The sequence below is a fragment of the Pyrgilauda ruficollis genome, unplaced genomic scaffold (assembly GCF_017590135.1).
Source record: "Pyrgilauda ruficollis isolate IOZ18807 unplaced genomic scaffold, ASM1759013v1 scaffold117, whole genome shotgun sequence".
Lineage (NCBI taxonomy): Eukaryota > Metazoa > Chordata > Aves > Passeriformes > Passeridae > Pyrgilauda > Pyrgilauda ruficollis.
Genome location: NW_024509988.1, coordinates 166,583 through 187,839, shown reverse-complemented (window position 1 = coordinate 187,839; position 21,257 = coordinate 166,583). Strand labels below are relative to the sequence as shown.

General features: G+C 51.0%; 2 protein-coding genes across 4 annotated transcripts; one reads left to right on the top strand and one right to left on the bottom strand.

Moving 5' to 3' along the window:
- Window positions 1-141: 141 nt before the first annotated feature.
- Window positions 142-12,462, top strand: ZNF821 (zinc finger protein 821). 3 transcript variants are annotated; one of them, XM_041483788.1, is made up of 9 exons: window positions 142-283; window positions 465-614; window positions 1,650-1,741; window positions 8,296-8,406; window positions 8,503-8,628; window positions 9,061-9,203; window positions 9,707-9,811; window positions 10,677-10,843; window positions 11,540-12,462. In XM_041483788.1, exons 3-9 carry the CDS (start codon window positions 1,702-1,704, stop codon window positions 12,192-12,194), a joined length of 1,347 nt encoding a protein of 448 aa, XP_041339722.1. In that variant the 5' UTR covers window positions 142-283; window positions 465-614; window positions 1,650-1,701; the 3' UTR covers window positions 12,195-12,462. The 3 variants fall into 3 exon arrangements, with proteins under 3 accessions (XP_041339722.1, XP_041339731.1, XP_041339739.1); XM_041483797.1 differs by lacking the exon at window positions 8,296-8,406; XM_041483805.1 differs by lacking the exons at window positions 142-283; window positions 465-614; window positions 1,650-1,741; window positions 8,296-8,406 and having other exon boundaries at window positions 8,524-8,658.
- A 1,992-nt stretch (window positions 12,463-14,454) lies between these two features.
- ATXN1L (ataxin 1 like) lies at window positions 14,455-21,254 on the bottom strand. The gene is made up of 2 exons (XM_041484811.1): window positions 21,151-21,254; window positions 14,455-20,907 (listed from the first exon to the last, which is right to left on the bottom strand). The coding sequence occupies exon 2, from the start codon at window positions 20,795-20,797 to the stop codon at window positions 18,731-18,733; it is 2,067 nt and encodes a 688-aa protein (XP_041340745.1). The 5' UTR covers window positions 20,798-20,907; window positions 21,151-21,254; the 3' UTR covers window positions 14,455-18,730.
- Between the last annotated feature and the right edge of the window lie 3 nt (window positions 21,255-21,257).

The following is a 21,257-nucleotide window of genomic DNA, read 5'->3' as shown; positions in this document are numbered from 1 at the left end:
ACGGCGGCCGTGGAGAGAGCGGCACGGTCTGGGAGAGCGGCGCAGAGGGACTACATGGCCCGGCGGAGGGACCCTGCGCGCGTCCACCTGGTGCCACGCCTGATAGGCGCCCGCCGGTGCCCGCCCCCGGCGCGGCGGTTCCGTCAACGCGGCGTTCCGCCGGGTGCTGTGCCCTGGCCGCGGGGTCCTCGGCTCTCTGAGGGCCGCACGGCGCTGGCGCCGCTGCGAAGGAGAGTCGGACTGAAGTCCAGCAAGGGCCTGGGCCCGGTGCCGCAGCCCCCGGGTAAGGGGGCCTAGAGCGCGTTCCGAGCGGGCCCGCTGATCCCGCGCGGCGCTCGGTGGCCCGCGAGGGGAGGCGGCCCCGAGCCCCCAGGGCGGGGCGGTTCTCCTCAGCAGGTGCGCGAGCTCATAACGCGCGCGGTGGGTCTGAGTTAACACTAAACCCGTGCATTTTGGCCTTGCAGGGTACGCGAGCTTCTGGTGAGCCGGGGTGGTACGAGAGCTCGGTGAGCTGCCGGCGGGGGCGGCCGGGGCAAGCGAGCCCCGTCGCAGGCACGGATGAGCTCCCTCGGGCGGTCGGGAGTCGCGCGCTGGGCTGGATCCATGGCAGACAGGTGAGGCGCTTCAGGTAACGAAAAGCCGGCAGCTGAGGTCTGCGGACGGGCCGTGCCCTCCGGTGCCCGCGCTCGCGTCGCGCAGCCCGGCGTTGCCCTCCGCCATCTTGCCCGTCCGTCTGTCCGCTGCCCTTTGTCTGTCTGCGGCTCCCGGCGCCTGCGGCGGCACCGGGGGAGCCGGGCCGGGCTGGGGGTGCCGCCCGTGAGGGGTGGAACGGGCCCCGCGGCGCGGCCTCCGCTGCCAGAGCCGGCCTGTCTGTCAGGGCTGCCGGTCGGACGTGGGGGCCTGGGCAGGGTTCCCGCGTCCGTCCTGATGCCAGAGGAGCCGCATCCTTTGTCTGTATGTCCGGCCGCTTGCGGGCCAGGTCCTTCCTGCCGTCTCCCGTGTGCTGGGACTGCCGGCTGGATTCCGCTGTCTGGGGAGGTTGCCGTGATCTTCGTGTCCATCTATCTGAGAAGGCTGATGGTATCCCTGCGTCTGTCTGGCAGTGCGAGGCTGGCAGGATCCTTTTGTCTGTCTGTCTGAGAAAGCTGATGGGATGTCCATGTCTCTCTGTCAGCGAGAAGCTGATGAAATCCGTGTGTTTGTCCCTCTAAGGAGGCTGACAGGATCTCTGTGTCCATGTGTCTTGTGGGAAGTGGGTTCAGCTCCTCCTTTTGTCTGTCTCTCTGAGAGGACTGTTGGAAATGCCACCTTCCTCTGTCAGTTCAACGACAAGGATGATTATTAGGTTGCAGGAATAGGCAGGAGAGAAAAGGGTGTTTGGACTGAGGTTGCAGTAATTTTTGAAGAGGACACTCATTTTTTGAGGGGATCAGGATCTTTACCTGAGAACTGGGTAGGACTGCCTATGCACAATGCTTTGTGACATGCTTGTGGATTGTGTTGGATGCTGGCCTGGAATCCGGCTGTGGTGATTACAGAATGAGCCCCATAGGCAGAAGGGTGGGGAATGACCCTGGGACAGCCAGCAGAGCTTGTCCAGGGACTTGGAGGGTTTCAGTGAAGTGTGTGACAGACTCTTCTCTTCTCAGATGAGCCCTCTGCAGAGGGGAGGAACACTCTGTGCTCCCAGGTCAGGGAAACATGTCCCGTCGGAAACAGACCACTCCTAACAAAGTTCACTGTGAGTATGAGGTTATGCAGCATTGTGGGACCCTTGCTCTGGCTGGGTTGTGGAGAGAGGTGGGGAGGAGTGGAATGATGGGAGTGATGGAAAGGGACAGCTTGTGGGGAATGGTGGTTACTCATCTTTTGTCTTAGGGTGTAAAAGAAGAGAAACTGAGCTCTGTGTATGAGGGAAGCTGGCTATGTCCTGGCATAGCAGGACAGGGATAGGCTTGAACAAACAGCTAATGCTGTGAACACAGGTGTGTATATGCAGGGCCTGTAGCTGGGTTTTGCATTCACACTGCCAAAAGTACAAGTTAGAACACTATAAAATGTGGCTTGGGGCTCTGGCCTCTCTTGCATAGCAAAGGAAGTTCTAGGCAAGGTGGTTGGAGCATGCTGGCTAAAAGCCAGCAAGTCCTGGGTTTTGATCTTCATCCTACCACAGACTCAGCTGACTGGCCTTGGGCATGTTACTTAAGCTCACTGTACCTCTACAGTTTCTACCAGATGATGAAATAAGGCCATTTGCTCTTTCCTGTCAAGGAATGGGTGGTGGCCAAGTAATTTACAGGACAAATAACTGCTGTCTGCCCGATCATTCTTGAGCTGAGGTGGTAAGATGGATCTGTGTTTCTCCATCATTGCCAAGGCCTTAGCATTTGTTTGACAGTGAAAGGGTTGAAGATGTTGTGCATCAGCACTTCTTGTGGGCAGGCTACAGCCAGGCACCAGTGGAGCTGGGAGACACAGATGGAGGCTTGGCTGCAGAGGGGAAACCGCACATATATAGCTTTTGTTTGGCAGCAGAGGGAATTTGAGGGGCCTGAAATTATGCCCTTGTTCATACTCGGGTTTGTGGCTGGAAACATGCTTGGAATTTGGGCTGGAATTAGGAAAACAAGTTTCCATTTCTGTAGCTCTGTGACAGCAAGGCTGCTGAGAGGGTCCTGTGTTTTTGTGGCTGCAGTAGCTGTCAGGAGTGCAAGACAGAGCTGAGTGCTGCAGCCCTAACACTGCCTCATTGCTGGTGCTGCTGGCTTGCATGTCTGTGTGTATGTGTGCTGCCTCTGTGCACAGGTATGCAACAGGCATCTGTGCATGCTGCTCTCTGTGCAAGGGGAAACACTGGGCTGGAGCTGACACCTTGCACACTCGGTGAGTGCGCTGGGAGGAGCTGTCTCTATCTGGGACTCGCAGCCCCACTGGCTGGGCAGCTTGGCAGAGCCAACTGAGCTGTCCTTGTTGGCCAGAGCGGGGTTCCCAGGGAGTGTGGCTTGTGGCACTGCATTGCCTTGTGCTCTCTGATTCCTGCTTCTGGTTGCTGGCTTCCAATGTGGGCAGAGTGTAGGTGTAATTTGTCTGATAGTACATGAATGACTTTGGAGTTGTTGTTAGAGAAATTTGATATGTCCAGTATTTTGTCCTGTGATGGCAGTAACATGCCTTGTGTCCACACACTTCTGCTTCTTAGAGTGCCCAGGTATTACTGCTGTTATTGAGCTCAGTTTATGTCATGTATGCACTTGAGCTGTCTTCCCTGGGCCGGAGTCGAGATCTCTTGAGTATGGAAAGCAAGCACTACAGCAGCTCTAATGGTGCAGATAGAGTTTCCGTGGTATTTAGCTGAGTACTTTTCTGCCCTTCACTGCATAAGGGCTGTGTTCTTCAGAAGCTTGTACTATCATATACAAAACTCTACATATCACAAAATTCAGTGGTGCACTGTTTTCACAGTGAACATTGTTTTTTTATCTGCAATACAAATGATTGTATCTCCAGTCCTGGTTTTGGAGGAAGCTGTCTGACAAACATGCTACCAGAGGACAGGAGGTTATAGCATCAGGTATGCCACGGAGTGGAGTTCTGGGACCTGTTCATCTCCTTTACATGCAGTATGTTGCTACAGAGCAACTATTCAGCAGGAGCCATCAAGAGCAGCAAGTAGGACCACAAGAAAATAAGGGGACCGAGAGATACCAGAAACTTGTCAATGGTGATGTCTTCACCTTGGGATGGAAAATCTTGTCTGTCTTATGATGAACACCACGAAATCGTTGGGACTTCTCTGTCTACCTAGCCTGCTGTGTGTCTGGAGGGCCCAGAAATGCCGTGCAGTGCCCTGACGAGGATAATCGGAGAAAACACCGGCTCCAAGAACGGGGTGAGCCAGCAGAATGAGGAGTCAGGCTGAGACATAGCAGACACGTTACTGGGACTTCTTCACAGGGTCTGCAGTGGTTGGGAGGAGAGGAATGAAAGGGACAGCAGGTATGCAGCTTTTTACGCAGTTGCCTGCAGCTGGGGTCTGATTTGGCAGGCTACGGGGCTGGGGGACTGCCTTTTGGATTTGCATAAATACGACTGTGCATATATGACTGGACAGATTTGATGGGAGGATGGTGCCTACTTCTTCCTTGCATGGCCACTCCATCTTCTCTTCCTTCTTGGACTCACTAGGGCGAGTGACAGCTGCCGATTTCCTCTCCTTGGCTTGCTTGGTGTCTCCTCTTTCCAGGATTACTTTCCAGGCTTGGCATGGCCTTCATTTCACCTTGCTCTCACAACAACATGGTTTTCTGTCCTCACTTAGGACAGAATCACTTTGCTTGGCAAGCAGAGCAAACCAGCTAGGAGATTGTATGGTTACAAATCAAAACAGTTTTAAATAGAAGTTGATATGTAAGGAAATTCAAAATAATACTGAAGCAATGATAAAAATTGTGGTAAAATTTATCACAAAAGTCTTTCTGTGCATGATGGCCAGTCCCACAATTTTAATTGTAGTCATTCCCCCTGCAGCACATAAATGGCTCTTAAGAATATAATTTTATTTTGACATGTGGTGCATGAAAAACATACCTGACAAAGTGCTAACAAACAGAGCAGTAATAGTGGAATATGCTTGTTGAAAAATAAAATGCAGTTAAATTGTTTGTGGGGAGATACCTTAATTGAATCAATTTGGTCTTTAATTTCTCCCAGAGTATGCAATATAAAAGTATAAAAACTCTATGCAGTTCATCTGTTCTTGCATTCATCTGTTACTGCACTGTCACCCCACCAGTCACGGACCACTTGCTGCCTTCGCGCTTGCCAAAATTTATTCCAGGTATTAGCATGCACTTCTCTCTCCCTGCTGTCCACAAGCTGCTTTGCTTTCTATTGCTTGTGTCCTCTGCAGCTGATGCTTATTTTAGAACTCTGGATAAGAGCTTTTGTTAGTCAGATTAATTCCTGCTTCCGAGCTCTATTTATAATGGCTCCAATATCCCATTAATCCTCTATTTCCTTCCCTCTCTCTCTAACACACACATGTTCTGTGCTCTTTGGTGTTCCTTGGATTCTCTTGTCTATAATAGTCTCATTTTGAAGGGAAAGTATCTTGCAAGAAATAGCACCCAGCATTCACAACCGAGCAGAAATGTTCCTTGCATCAAATCCCTTGGTTCTGAAGGGCTCCGTGGACTGCCATTGTTAACCGTTTCAATTGTGTTGTTTTTCATTTCAGTAACCACTACAGCAGTGTGGACAACCCAGAATAGCCATGGGGCAGGTGGAATAGATCCACAGTGGTGGAAAGACTTGCAAATTTCAGGTCCAGGAACACAGAGAAGACCTACATGAACAGGGACTTTTAACTTATGTACAAGGAGGGAATAAACTGACTCATCTCTGAGAGACCATTCTGTTTAGGAAGGAAGGCAGGAGAATGATGTAGTCCCTTTGGATTTTGTTTTGTGGATTTTGGGGTGGGAGTTATTTGTTTCTGTGTTTATTTTCCAGAACACCTGAGAGTTATCCTGCATTCATACAGTTCAAGAAGGGAAGGGCTCAGGGCTGATACCCTAGCAGTCATGCCTGCCCATGTTACACAGTACCACAGGGCTGTCCCCTACCTCCACTGCTGACTTGGCATCCCTCTCATACCCAGCAGTATGGAGAGGAGAATGGAATACAAAGCAGAGGCATTTATGTCATCTCTCTTGTCCTACATCTCTAGCTGTTTGTAAACAACTACAGTGACTTGTTTTGGTGTTGTGGTCAGCCTGCAGCCCTGTTTGTATTTAATAAAGAAACTTCTGGAGAAGAGTCTGTGAATTCACTGTTGAGCATAACATCCTTTGCTTACGGCAGTGAGCCTAAAGCGGTTGCCTGTCCAACTCCTCTTCCAAATGAATGGAAGCGTACCCAAAGTGGGGTGGAGGTGGGGGTGTGTCTGTTTATGAGCATGTGTGTGCAGAAACATCAAAAGTATAACCCTGGACCTATCCAACATTAAAGCTGTAAAGCTTCATCAAAGGAGGATGAAGTCTCCTTACTCTCTTAGTCTGTCAGTAGATGAACAGGACATTTTTTCCTAAATTCTTTTGTACACTATTACTATAATACATTAAAAATTTTGTACAAGTGGAAGACAGTATTTTTCCGTGTTTGCCTTTCCCAGTCCCGTGATGTTTTTAGATAGAGGCTGGGGAGGATGCACAGAACATGGCCTGCTAACAGCACGGGTTTGGTTAACAGCTTGCATTGCTGGCTATAAGCGAGTTGTTCTCTGCACTGTGCTGAGTCAATGCTCACTGGGTACTGGAGGTGTTGCACGGAGGCTGGAGGCACACACAATTGCTCAGTTACTGTGACTGATGACAGTGTTCCTTACGTGAGGAGTTCCTTCTGTCACCTCAGATAAAGATCCCAGCTCTTAAATCCTGCATGGTTTGCATAACTGAGCAGGAACCTGCCCTGCCTTTGGACTCCAGGCTGCTGCTCAGTGGGAGTGTAATCTGTCTGAAAGGAATAGGGGGAAGAAAACAAATGAGCAGCCTCAGGCATTTGGGAATTCTGTTTTGGAACTCTGTCAAAGGTAGCAGCACATCTCCCATCATAGTTTTACATCTGTCCTGTGTTCTGCAGATTTCCTCAGTTCACTATGCTTTCTCTTTCTCTTGCAATGCTTTTTTGATCTATGGACTTTTATCCTGGTGGTTTGTGGGTTTCTGCTTCTTGGAGAGGCACTGGAATTCTGTGGTGTCTGCTGCTTGTACAGTCTGTATCTCAGTCCCACCAATGTGAGGCTGTGGTCCCAATACAAAAACAGCACTCCAGGTCATGAAAACCATTCAGTGCTGGAATGGCTTCTGAAAGGGTGTCACAGCAGTCATGACTGTCCCTGGTGCTTTCAATGACAAATAGATTTGGTGCTCCTCAGCACCTCTCCTCAGGCACATGGATTGTGCTCTCAAATCTTCTCTACAGCACTCTTTCTCACATTTCTGAAAGAAAATGGTAAAAGCCTTCAAATGCTTTTGGAAACCTACATGGGGACATTGGGAACAAGAACTCTTCTCCCACAGTCTCAGTGAAACTTCTGAAGGTCTTTGAAATCTTCCATAAATCACAGCTTTTTAAAGCCCTGCCAAAATTGCAAGTTGAGCTCCAAGGAAGGCAGTGTGAGTGGGAACATGGAGCAGCACTGGTTGGAACAGTTCAGCACGTGGGAATGTACCTGTCCTTGTAACAGGACTGGTGCTTTCTCTCAGGAGTTCAGTTTCCTGGTTATACTGGTGCCCGCTGTGGCCCTGTACTAAAAGGTAACTTGGTCTTTTGAAAGCTATGTTGTGATTTTATGTGAAAAATGCACTGCGTTTTCCTTGGCATTTTCACATTTGTGCTTTGAATGGTTCTTGAGCACTTACAAATCAGTTGATAAATCAACTCAAAAGCCAGCCTGCTGGGAACTTCAGCACCTTTCCCAAGCGTCCCAGCTCATCCACTGGAAAAGGTAAATCATGACTACATGTGGAACAGTGTAATTTGTTTGTTTTAATATGAAAATTAATGGTTGCCTTTTATTGTTATTCTCTGGAACCAAAACTTCTTTGAGCAGGGATTGCTGTAAAAAGTTTTCATTCAGAGCACAAATAAATACTTTCTTTCAAGGTGTTTGCCATGTCCTATTGAGCTGGGGTACTTGTGATCACTGTTTTCAACTAAACAAATAGGTTTGTCCTAAGCATGCATCTCAGCTCTCTGGGGTCATTCCCTTAGGTTTCTGTTTTGAGCATATGAAGTGCCAATGAGATTTATTTTAGCAAGAGCCATTCCTGGGCAAGGCAGGGTAGTTTTCTACTCATCATATACACAGGAGAACACCAGCTCCAAGCATAGACACCTTCTGTAAAGGCAGCTTGTCCTTATCCCTCCTGGGACAGAAGAAAGTGACAGAGCATGCCAAGGACAACCCCTAATTTGCATATCACTGGTGGGCAGGTGAGGTACTGGGCACTTAGGCAGGTGCTATTTTTGTGCAAAATGCCTGCTATAGCTAGGAATAAGAGTTAATAATTTAGAAGAGCTATACAGTACTATCCCTGATCTGGGATACTGTCACAGTCCCCAGGGGCTTCCCTGAGCTGTGCTGTAGGATATTGGTGGATAGCTTGGCAGCAGCAAGAGTCACCTGGCTATTTATGGCAGATATATGGGGTCACAGGTATTTTGTGGCTGGAGTGTATGCGGAGGGCAGCCCAGTGCTGCACATTGCCACTAGTGAGACTCTTCTACATCCAGGCACTGGACTCACATCAGCAGGTGCCAGAGGCTGGTGTGGCAGGGTAGGCAAGCAGAGAAGTGAACTAAGTGCTTTCCAAGAGGTGACTCCAGAGGTTCTGCACAGTGCAGGTGAGCAGCCCCACGCCTGTTGTATTTTTGGTAAGCCTTGATGGTGGGAAGCAGTGGAACAGCACCAGTCTGACTCTTTGTCTTTGTGGCTGCTAGGGGAGCAAGTCTTTGCAGGGCTGGAGGAGCAAGCCCGCCAAGCCATGATGAAAAATAAATTTCCTGGACCTCTTGGGGACCAAAGGCCAACAATTCGTCCGCTGCAAGACCCTGACTCCAGCAGCAGTGAGTTCTGCCCCTTCCAGTAACACCAAGGTAGTAGACCGGGGAGACTGGAAAGGGGTGAGGCTGAGGGCTGCGCAGTGTGTGCGAGTCCTCTGAGGACTGTCTTACCCAGCTCCTCCTCTGGGTTACCCCTTGGCTGCAGTGCAGGACTTTGTCCTAAGGACCAGACTAGCACAGCACAGACTGGGCAATGCCATGGGACCCAGTGCCATTTCACCAGAGCAGGGTGGGAACAGCAGCAGCTCTGGCTGAAGGTCTGGCTGAAGAGCAAGGCAGCGTAAGACGCCAGGGACTCAAGTGCCCTAGACTGAGTTTAGATGCAACCCGTAGTTGGAGTGGGTGGGCAGAGGCTGTAATGCTGCTCAGGACAGTGAAGGCCTGTGAGTGCCATCAGTGTCCTGACACTTGGTAAAACTGTTCTGCTTATTTCAGGTGGCAGCGAAGATGAGGAAACCACTCAGGATGAAGTTTCTTCCCATACATCTGAGGAAGATGGCTCAATGGTGAAAGTGAAGAAGGAATTAGAAAACACAGAACGTCCTGTGGCTGGAACCCCATTGATAAGAGAAAATGAGGCAAGTGTGTACTGGTTCTGCACTCACCATAGCCTCCAGGGAGAGAAAGGGTACTGGGAACTGTCCAAACACTTTCTCTCCCCATCATGTTTCTTTATCTTTCTCTCCCTCCCACCTCCTCCAAACAATGTCTCCTGGCAGGAGGAAAGGGTATGAAGAGCTTTTTGGCTGCCTGGAACAGGAGATAGCAGGCACAAACTGGCCAAGATGCTTGCAGAGTGCATCCCCTTCCCTTGGTTCTGGTGCATTCTCCAATTGGCTTCCCCTTGCCACAGAAAAGGCCCTGCCTTCTAGAGTCACTGTGCTGGCAAGAACCTGGGTGCAAGTGAGGCTTCTGCCCCCTCTCCGTGAGATGCAGGGGTTTTGCTCAGAGGCTACATGAAGGTTTCTTTCAGATGTCAAGCACCCAAGCCAGCCCTGGCAGGACTGGGAGGAGCCAAGGAAGGTCAGTGTGCCTGGGGGGGTCTGTGTGCCTTACACGGAGTGGCTGTTCCTGCCCCTAGGTGCCTGAGAATGTGAATGCTGAGCCCATACTGGGACTGTCACAATGCCCCCTCTGCCAGCTCGAGTGTGGAAGCAGAGATCAACTCATCGCACATGTCTACCAGGTAGGGATAGTTCCAACTGTGGGGTGTCTCTGGCCTGAAGCCTCAAATCCAGAAACAACTCAAAGCACGGGGTAACTTTGTTCTGGTCTTTGCAACCACAGAACTGAGTTTCTGCCTAGGATGTGACTGAAGTTTACAGCTGTAAACTGTGTCCAGAGGGTGTCTGGGGGAAAAAAATTAGCAAGGCCCTGGTCTACAGATCTGGAAAACATAATGCCAAGGCAGTCTCTGCAAGTATTTCAGGCTAAAACCAGGCAGTTCCTTCAAACTAAACATGGAAGCAATTTTGTATCATTCAGTGAGATAAGAAACCTTCCTCCTGGTCACTTATGTTATACTTCATTACAGTTTCTGTAATTATCCTTGAGAATAGCTGTTCTTCCTCAAAATGATTCCAGTTTTGCAAGAAATCTGTGATGAAATCTTAGGTTTTGTTGTCAGTGCTTTCTTCATAGCACATCAAAGTCTGTAGCAGAAGGAATGAAATAGAACTTACCGTACCAGTTGTCTCCATGTAAGTGCTTCTTTATCAGCATCCAGCCTTGCTTTAATTGAGTCATGCTTTGTCCTGCACCAGCAATTCCTCAAATGTGTTCCTGAAAACAAGGGTCAGGTCTTACAGTCCAAGTGTTTTGGCCTTAAGTTTTTCTCCTGCACTGGAGTTGAGCTATAAAGGTGTTTTCTCCTTGTTTTACCTGTGACACAATGAATTACTTGTCTTGAGCTTGGTCTAGAAGCTGGCAGACAGAGGTTTAGCGGTAAAGGGTTCCCATTCCAAGAGACTGAACAGAATGGTTTGAGCATGCCTTGGACTGGGCAGGGAGCTGAGCAATATGTAACTACCACCTGAGTGGTTGTTTTGCAGCACACTGGAGCAGTGGTGAGTGCCAAGAGCTACCTGTGTCCTGTGTGTGGCAGAGCCCTCAGCTCCCCAGGATCCCTTGGGAGACATCTCCTGATCCACTCAGAGGACCAGCTGTCCAACTGTGCAGTTTGTGGAGCACGCTTCACCAGCCACGCCACCTTCAACAGGTCAGGGTCACCCTGGCCAATGAGTGGGCTAGGGCAGCACATTAAAGATTAGGTGGGTTGCCTTGAATGACTTAGAAGTTGTGGCTCTGGACCCACTGAGGCCTGCAGGACAGTGCTAAACACCCCCCGTGAGTGAGATTCTCTTGATCCCTTCCTGTGTGCAGGTCTGCATCCCCTGCCTAGACATCTGCAGGCTGTGCTGGTAAAAGGGTCTTTCTTAGCACTGTGCAGAGCTAGAGAAAGCGCTGTGGGCTCCAGTCACTGGAGAACAATCCACCCCTCCCTTGTCCAGCAATCCATTGGAGTAAGGCTGCACTATCCAGATGTGTTCATCATGTCCAGAGCAGGACTACAGGCAGAGACCGGAATGTTCTTCCTTTGTGTCCTGCCTAGTGGGAGATTATGCACTGACCAGTGGTATGGGGCTAAAAAGAGAAATTCAGAGATGATGGGGAGGAGCAGCTTGCTGGTTTATTCCCACTCTTGCACTCTTCCAACCCAGATACTGCTCTGGGCTAATCCACTTCCTTGCCCTGGATAGGAGTGTGCTTTATTTTAGATACTCAGACATATCTGTGGGCAAATGATTTAGCAGAGGGCTCTGCCATGGGCTGTAGTGGGAGCATTGTTCATGGCAGCCCATGGGGACTGTGCCCACAGCACCAAGCCTCTGACTCCGTTCCTCCTGCTTTGCAGTGAGAAGCTGCCAGAGGTGCTCAGTGCGGATCGGCTGCCGGCACCACAGGGCCAGGGCCCCTCCAGCGCCGAGGGTAAGGATGTTGCCTTCTGCACCCCTGTGTATCCTGCGGGCATCCTCCTGGTGTGCAACAACTGCGCTGCGTACCGCAAGCTGCTTGAGGCACAGACCCCCGGCATGCGCAAGTGGGCCCTGCGGCGCCAGAACGAGCCCCTGGAAGTGCGGTTGCAGCGCCTGGAGCGGGAGCGCACAGCCAAGAAGAGCCGGCGGGACAATGAGACACCTGAGGAGCGCGAAGTGAGGCGCATGCGGGATCGGGAAGCCAAGCGGCTGCAGCGCATGCAGGAGACAGATGAGCAGCGGGCACGGCGGCTGCAGAGGGACCGGGAAGCCATGCGCCTGAAACGCGCCAACGAGACCCCCGAGAAGCGACAAGCCCGGCTCATCCGCGAGCGTGAAGCCAAGAGGCTCAAGCGGCGCCTGGAGAAAATGGATATGATGCTCCGGGCACAGTTTGGCCAGGACCCCTCTGCCATGGCTGCTTTGGCAGCTGAGATGAACTTCTTTCAGCTGCCAGTGAGCAATGTGGAGCTGGAGAGCCAGCTGCTGGGCAAGATGACCTTTGAGGAGCAGAGCAACAGCTCGTTGCACTAAACCACAGCCAAGAACTGTGCTGCCTTTGCTGCACCTGCCACGTGTGCTCTAGCAGGCTTTGGCACTCAGGAGGCTGCTGTGGGTCCCTGCTTGACCCTCCCTGACAGGTGGTTCTGGTTTTCCTCTGAACCCAAGAGGAGAACTGGGCTGAGAGATGCCTGCCAAAGCAGCTCTGGTGGGAGCAGATTCTGAGGATACAGTCTGCTCTAGGGGCCAAGTCACAGCCTGTGACAGAATGAAAATAAATTAATGTATTAATTAACATTAATTAATGTTCACATGTATTTGTCCCCTTCTTTACCTTTTGTGCTTTGTCCTGGTTTTGGACCCTTGCCCCATAAATGGGTCTAGGCAACTGCAGTTCTGCTGTAGGTGAAATCCACCTCAATAAAAAAGGATCTTGTTTACTGCAGCATGAATTACAGAGCTGAAGACAGATAGTCCACAAAGTCTGCCAGGAGTAAATCCTTTGCAGTTTGTGCCCGTAAAAAGGAAACAAAGGAGGATGTCCTTCTGGAAAATGCCTGTGCACACCCTTTTTTTAAACATCGTTATTACCTATTTAGTTGCAGTGGCATCCATGGAAAAACTAAGGAACCTGAGGTCCTGTTTTAAGATACTCCATAAAAACAGTGAAAGAAATGCTGGCCAAGGTAAACAAATAGCAAACAAGTTTGCTGCTTTACTCACAAGTTATTTTCACTTAAACAGCATTTCAGGTTTGCAAGTGAAAGAGTTGATTGAATGGTAAATAATAGAGTAGGTCAGTTTCTAGGACTTTATGGGTTTGCTTTTCCCTTTATTCAGCACTGGTGCGGCCACATCTGGAGACTTGTGTCCAGTGCTGGAGTCCCCAGTGCAAGAGCAACACAGACGTACTGGAGACAAAATGTCATCGTAGCCTGTGCCTACAGGAAAAGGTTCCCGTTCTAATAGAAATCACTATGAAAACTATACAACTATGGAAATGGTATCTAGGCATCTTTAAACTGCAAAAGGCAAAGCAGTGGAACAGAAGGATTCATGGCAGAGCAAAGAACTGGTACATTCTCTGTTATTTGGCTTCTTTAAGAATGAGCACCTGAAAATGCAAGGTGTTAGCGCCGTGGTTTTGAGACATCAGCCCACCAAAAGCCAGTGTGCTACCCTTCTGTGTTTTGTAGCCTGAAAACCCCTATTGCCTCCATAGCATTTCCAGTTAAGGTCTAGAGTCATACAGTGGATCAAACACCTTGGGAAGTACTGTCTTCTCTCTGATGGCTGTTTCTCTCTAAGTCAGAAATGGTGACCACATGACCACTTGAGATCAGAAGAGTAAAGTTAAAACAAGAAGCAAAACCTTTTGATCAGACTACTTAAAACCCTAATTTCCTCCTCATTTTTCAGTTTGAAAAACATTTGATTGCAGTCCCTTAAAGCCATAGTTAAAACAGTTACCTTCAAAATGCATAATGTTGCATTTTTCTGGCAATAATGAGCTACTCTCACAGTCAGCCCTGGGGATGCTGCTAGGAAACAGCATTGAACCTCTTCGGTGCAAGTTTTCTCCTCTGCCACTGCAACATCTAGTTTCCTCCCTGTAAGCTGTTTTAACATGATGTTCATTCGTCATGTAGAACTGACACCCAGGAGCCATCCCTGCTTCTCTCTCTTAAGGCGCTGTAAAGGAGCTGTTCAGTTCCATGTTCCTTTGTTCATATCCTCCTTTGTTCTCTGATCTCTCACTTTTATCCTTACTTGTGTTCGTTTTCATACTCAAACCCACAGTTTGCTTCTGGCAGTATCTGCTTTTGCTCTGCCTCATGTTTTGCTTGCCCAGCAGAGATGTACCTTTACTCTGCAACCTGCAGCTGGAACTTTCCCTGTAGCGTCACTGACACCTTATCTTTATTCCAAGGGGTTCAGGAGAGACCACATAACACAAAAGTATCTGAAAACACAGAGTTATGACTTATAATCCATCTGTCACCCTGTATCTTGCCCTTTACATGAGTCTCCAGAGCACTGTAAATCCAGAGAAGCCACATGCTGATGACCACTGACACTGTAGACAAGCAAAAAGTCTCAAACACCAAAGGAAAAGCTATTGGTTTATATATAGATATAGATATATGTATATAGATATATACTGTGTTTACAGAGTCAACAAGTTAAATGCAATATTCATAAAAGCATTAACAATAAAAATACAATCTGTTTGTAGGCAAGTACAGACTTAAAATGGTAAAACAGGAAAAAGGATCTCACCAAAGTACAAATATACAGTACAAATTGATTTATTTAAAACAGTTACAAAAAAAGCACAACAAAATAGAGATTATCCTTAGAATTATTAATGCTTTGTTAAAGATCAGGTAGGAGGAAAGGGGCAGGGACAAAGTTGGAGGGGAGCACCTGACTAGTTCTAAGGCTTTAGATACACTGCATCGGTTACATGTTAATACAGCCATATACTGGGGGTTATAGTGAGGGGTCAGCACTTATCTACAAACATCTCTCTGCCTCAGGGCAGCCCAGCCAGCTCCCCCATGTCTCTCTCTCTCTGAGCACACCCTCCCCGGCGCTAAGGTGCCATGAAAGCCGAAAACAACTCGAGTGTGCCAGGGGCGTGTTGGCAGGGTGGGCGGCAGCAGCCCAGGACCCATGGGGCAATTCTGTCCTTGACAGACAGTGAAGGGCCTGGACCATCAGCATTTTCAACTATATGTGGAACACCCTGGGCCAAACTGTACAGGATGTGTATTTGTAGCTGTCTTAGCAGCTTCTGACAAGTGTCAGGCTCTAGCACAGCTTGAAAGACAGGGAGCAGTTGTGAGTGACGCTGGGGAAGGCACGTGTGCTGCTGCGGGCAGGAACTAGCATTTGGGCTACTCCAGCTGCTGTAGATTCTTTTACAATATTTTCTGAGTAACAAGGATTGTTAGTTCTCTATGGGACAAAGTGACTTGAAGTGTGGGGTGGGGACAGGGACACAATGTGAAAAGTGCAATATAAAAAGCTGCTCAGCAGCTGGAAGGGGAAGGCAGAGGGGCCTCTGCAGCTTCCTTCCCTTCCAGACAGAGCTTCCTCTGCATAGTCTGGTAGTGATGAGCGCTCATTGCTGTGAATGCACAGCCCAGAGACAGGCTTGGCTCTGCTGTGCAGCTAACCCAAGGCATGTTCCATGGGATGGGACAGATGGCTACAGACACCCATTATTGCATCCCACGGACTCCTGCTACAGAGTGTGAGCTGGATTAGATGAGGGCCTCCTCCAGGCAGGACAGACCACAGCTCTCCTACCCTAGACAACAGCAGCAGGAACATGGCGTATTTCTCTGAGAAGTCTGTCACATCTCTGCCAGCAGAAAAGCCCAGGTAACCATCCCACTCTGCAATGTCTTCCTGGCTTTATCTCCTCCTTTCCCTGTAAACCCGAGAAATAAAAGCCTCCTCCACAGGCTCATTCACTCTGCCTTTCTCACTGCAGCAGAGCCTGTCTCACACTCCCTGTCCCACACACTCCCTTGTCCCAGGAGAGCCTCAGTGCTCAGCACAACCACCACTGTGGTGCTAAGCCATACAGCCCTGTGCAGTAAGGACAGGTTCCTGTGATACCAGTACTGCTGAGCTAGGCTGGAGAGTTGCCAGTGGCCCCCTCCTGCCCACCCTTTGGGGCAAACAGCCAGACGCACAGATTCTTCATCTCAGTCCCCCATCATGAGCTGTGCTTCAAACCACTGCTTCCAGGGAAAAGCTGGCAGCTGAAACATACACAACAGCAGGACTGACAGGAGTCTGGATAAAAGCACCAAGGTCCAGTTCAGCATGGCCCGTTCCACAGAGCTCAGGACCGCACCCAACAGAGGTGCAGCAAGCCAAAGTCCAGGTCAGCAGCCAGGTAAACAACAGGGCAAGCACCTTCACAGCCCTTCACCTGCCTACAATACAAAGCTATTTAAATCACGCAGCATCTTGCCTCATTTGTCAGTACTGCCCATTCAGACCACAGTGTGGCTGAGATCGAGGAGTTACAGTAACACACATGGTGTTAAGGCAAGCTCTCCAAACCCTCACTCCAATTCAGACTTCAGGGTTCAGAGACACTCCAGGGGCTCTGCACCATCAGTTGCTCAGACATTGCCTCTATGGTGTAACCAGCCCTCCTACATTCACATGCCATCTGCATGCGAGATCCCTTTCTCAAGTGCCTGTTGCAGCCCTGAATCCCTCTGCATGCACCGTGCATAGAACAGGCACGAGAACCCGGGCTCCTCTGCCTCCTGCCTTTGGTGACAGACACCTCAGATATCCTGAGCATTAAGTACTAATTACCAGCATTAATGGAGAGTTTTATGTAGGAGAGTCCAGTCAGCAGGAGCTGTGACACCCCCAGGTGACAAAGGGGCCCAGGTGGACACTTCACTGACAAATGGGCTTGTGAAAACAGCATCTGTTCCCACAGCTGCTGCACCTGAGGAGGCAGAATCTTCACACAACAGTGTCACTGTGACTTCACACATCCCAAATGCAGCTGATGAAACCAAAGTAGTGTGTCATTTGGGAGCAGCTACATGTGATACAGGCAGCATCCTCATTCTGGAGAACCCTGTGAGGCACAAACACTGAGGGCATGTTTAGCACATATCTCACCTAAGCCCTGTCCTGGTGCAGGCATTTTAAAGGCAACAGAAATGGCTAGCAATGTGCTAGGAAAACAGGACTGAGGCTGGGATGGAAGGGACATTCTGGAGACTAACTTGCCTAATGCACAGGCAGAGCATGCATCCATTTCACAGTCAGCAGAAGCCAACCAGTTACAGGACACACTCCTGGGGAGTGCAGAACAGCCCTGAGACAGCACCACTGCAAGGAGAGGTGCTGACACACACCATTCTGTGACAGAGAGGAGTGGCACCCCAAGAGTCAGGCACACTTGACAAATTTCAGGCAGATGAGAGCAGGGTGACAGAAACAGCATGCTGAACATCAGGACTCTGCACACTAAGAAAGGCCCCCTCCAGAGCCTGGTCCTAGCACAGAGATGGGCACCTGAACACAAGGAATACCCTATCTAGGTTAAGCCAGTGAAGACTCTTTTGTCACCAGAACAGTGACTATTCTTTATCCTAGCTGAGCAATGGTGTCATAACACACCATCAGAGAGGGCAGATTAGTGTAACTACAGGAGACTTCACTCAATAGTGTTACCACCACAATCAGCTGTTCATACACAATTGTATTAAATCTCACCATGAAAAAGAATACTCTTGATTTGACCATATTGTTCTACAGAGGAACTCTGAATTGAAGCATCAGAAAAACTAACACAAAACTACTCCAAAATGCCCTGTAACACTATGATATTTTTAAGGTCCGTACATTAATAATAGAATTGTACTTAGCACAAACTTTGTACCTAGCCTGCACGTGCACAAACACTTGTCTCTTGTCTAGAGCTTATTCAGGAAACTGCCTTCAGGGAAGAACTAGCCATCTGGAACATTTTTCTGACTTAATTACAAAATAGCATTGGTGTTCTCACAGAAGAAGAAGGTTTTCAACCTTCCCTAGAGAACGCTGAATGTATTTTGCTCCAGATTAAAAAAACAATAAACCAATAAAATATTTTTGCTCCAGATTATAAAAACACCAAACCAATAAAATAACCAAAACCAAAATTCAACCAAACAAAAAAATCTAACCCCACTCATCCCTAGGCTAAGCCTCTGCAAAAGCTGTAAGCCCAGGAGGGTTTTGTTTTTTTTTTGAAAGTTATTAACATGGGAAGAAAGGTTTGATTTGGTGGCAAAACAACTAAGTAGACTTTATAGCAGGAAACGTCTCCCATCCCAAATTGTGTCCCATCTCAAGTGCTCAAGCTCCCTATTCACCTGCACCCAAGCCCATCCTTTTGGTCCTTCCTCTTGAATTTCTGTGATTCATTCAAATCTGTACATTCTTTGCAAGAAGAAAGAGCAGTTGGATTCAGTGGAAGAGACATTAATCAGAACCACCAGAGAAGCACCTCCATCCTGCCCATGAGAGCTCCATCGGTGAACGGTCCTTTTAAAGTGCATGTGTGAAGAAAGGGGATACTGGGAGCAGAGCCCCCAAACTCCAGTGGGGACCCATCTCTCCCCATCATGAGAAAGGAGAAATAAAATCTTCAGCAATTTTATCTGCTACCTTAAGCCAAGTCTGTCCTCCTCATCTCCCTATCTGCCCCGAATGCTCGGCCCCTGCCCCGCAGGGAGTCAGTTATCCCAGGAGGTGGGAGAAAGCCCCAGCCTCCAGCAGCCTCTGGAATGCTCTCATCACACACTCATGACCACATCCCTGCTCCCCACCCCAGCTAGCCCATCGCTGCTCCCTGAGGCACTGGAGGCCTCCTGACTCCCCAAGAGGAACTGGTCAGCCGTGGAACTGGAACGGAGCCATTCCTGCAAGGCAGAGAGCAGCCTTTGTTGGTGAGCCTATGACAGAGTCTGTGCAATTCCTCCACCTGATGGTGAGGCTCACCTGCTGCGGCTGCCCTAGCTCACACCTCTAAAGGATCATTTCCCTGCATTTGAACGCCCTTCAATAGACAGCTTGACCTCCTGGGGAATGAAAGAGGGACGGAGCAGAGAGGGCCGAGGCTCCTCTGCCTGCATGCTGTATCTTTGGAAGCCTGGGGCCAAACTGTACAGACTGCCAGCCTCAGTCTGAGAGGATTCTGCACGGGAGCTCTGGGCCGTGCTGGTTCTATCTGTGTGGCTCTTCCTTTCAGCAGCTCTGTCAGATGGCTCTCTGGGCCCCTGAGCTGTTCGTTCCAATCTCTCCCTAGCAGATACCAGCTGATCCGTGAGAGGGGAGTTGGCCTGAGAAGCAGAGTTGCCATTCATGCTCTGTAAACTGATTGATATGCAGACATCCCCCACTTGCAGCCTGTGACAGGGCAAAGCAAAGAGCTGAGCAGTCCTCCCGGGGCTACAGGAGGACCAGCCCTGGCCATACACAAAGAAGGGATGCTCCGGGGGCACATCAATGCTCACTTTACTTTGTTGCTCCCCAACCACAAAATGCAGTGTGACAAGCCCAGGCCACTGGCTTTCCTGAATATCCACCACAGTGCTGGAGTCGATCTTCAGGCCTCCACTCACCTCTGCACTGCGAACAAAGTCTTGAGTCTGCAGGTCCTCCACCCGCTTCAGCTCTCCCGTCGCCAGCTGGATGATGGCTCCTTTCATGAAGTGAGAGGGCAGTTGTGAGGAGCTGGGTGGCTGCAACTGGGCCAGCTCCTTTTCATGCACGTTTCCTTGAGCCTGGGCATCTGGGCTCTCCCTCAGCAGGGCTTCTGAAGTGGAAGACCTGACAGGCTCAGATCCAACGGGAACAAGCACTGGCTTGCCATTGGCTATCACCATTCCTTTGGCTAACTGTCTCTGTCTAACAGTCTCTTCAGGGGACATTCCACATGGGCTCCGGGACTGGCTGTTCCCAGCTGCAGCCCTGTCTGTGGTGTTCCTCAGCATGTCTCCCTGCCCATCAGGGGTATTATGGCAAAGGTTCAAAGGGCTTGGGTCATCTTTCCTCTGGGCAGCCAGAACATGATAATCCTGAGATGCCAACATCCCCACCACTCTCTGAACCTCCAGATCAGCATCTGGGGTGCTCCTGTGAGTAGGCACAGAGATCTCTCTTCCCAGCATCTGGTAACCTGGAAGGAACTGTCCATCAGCCACACATCCTGCTGCAGCCCCTGGGGGCAGACAGTCCTCAGCTGCACTGCTGGCAGAGTCCACAGCCTCGCTGGGCCTCCTGGCCACACTCTGCTCCAGGGGCCTCTGCCCACCATTGGCCGCAGCCACCTCTGAGCTCAGCTGACTGTCTTGCTGAGGAGACTCTGGGCTCCCACCTGCTACAGGTGCCTCATAGGCTGAATAGCCTGGTGGGAAGCGGGACATCTGATAATAAACAGGAATTCTCCCTGGTGCCATGTCCACTGGTTGGGGCACAGTGTGGTGCTGAATCTGCCCAGGAGAGGCTGCAGAGGTGGATTTGTTGAAGCTGTGGGTGGGAGAGGTAGTCTGGGGGGAAGGAGCAGCTTCTTCCGTGAAGAGGGAGGCATATGGCACGAAGTGGGGGACGTGGGGGGTAGTGAGGTTGGTGGAAGGAGACAGCAGAGGACTAGGCATGAAGGCAGGAGGGACGGCATAGGGCACTGTGTAGTGGGAACCGATGAGCTGCAGGGAAGCCGAAGGGATCTGTGCATAGTGGATGGAGGGGAAGGGCACGGCCGGGTGCTGGATGATGGGCGAGGTCACGTTGAAGGCGGGGGGCAGGGGGCTCACGTTCACCACGGGGTGCAGGCCCGTGGGGGAGAAGGTGGCAGGCGGTGCTTGCACTTTGTAGAGCATCCCGTACTGGTCCACCGTCAGCCCCGCCGCCGCCTCGGGGGCCTCGCCAGGACTGTAGCGCGGTGTGGCGGGAGCCGGCCGAGCCGTGCGGGCCCACTCGGGGCCCTCGCCCGAGCCCTGGGCTCCCCCCGCCCGTCCCGCCTCGGTGCCAGTGTTGGCGGCGGCAAGTTCCCGCTTCTTGGGCGGGAGACACTCCTGGCTGCGCTCGTGGCCCGCTCTCATGGCGCCCCGCGGTGTCCCGGCAGCCCCGGCCGCGACGCTCGTTCATGGGGGCACCCACTGGGGCTGCCACGCGCGGGCTCCGGGATCCGCGCCGCCGGCCGCCGCCTCACCTGCGCCAGGAACAGAGGGAGCCGTGAGTCCTAGCCTCGGGAACGGGGGTCGGCCCAAGCCCCGGCTCCGGTAACGGGCACGGCGACGGCCCCTGGCCCGGGGTCGGAACGCGGGGACGGAAGACGCCCGAGCCCGGTCGCCGCCCCCAACCCCGGCCCCAAAACCCCGGCCGCGCTGCCGCGCCCCCCGCCCCGCCGTGTCCCGCGGGCCCGCCCGGTGCTCGCCCGGTGCCCGCGGCTCACCCGCCATGGCCCGGACCGGCCCCGCGGGCCCGCCCGGCGCCCGGACCGGCTCCTCCCCACCCGTGGCGCACGGCGATGACGCGCGCATGTCAATGACGCGCACACCG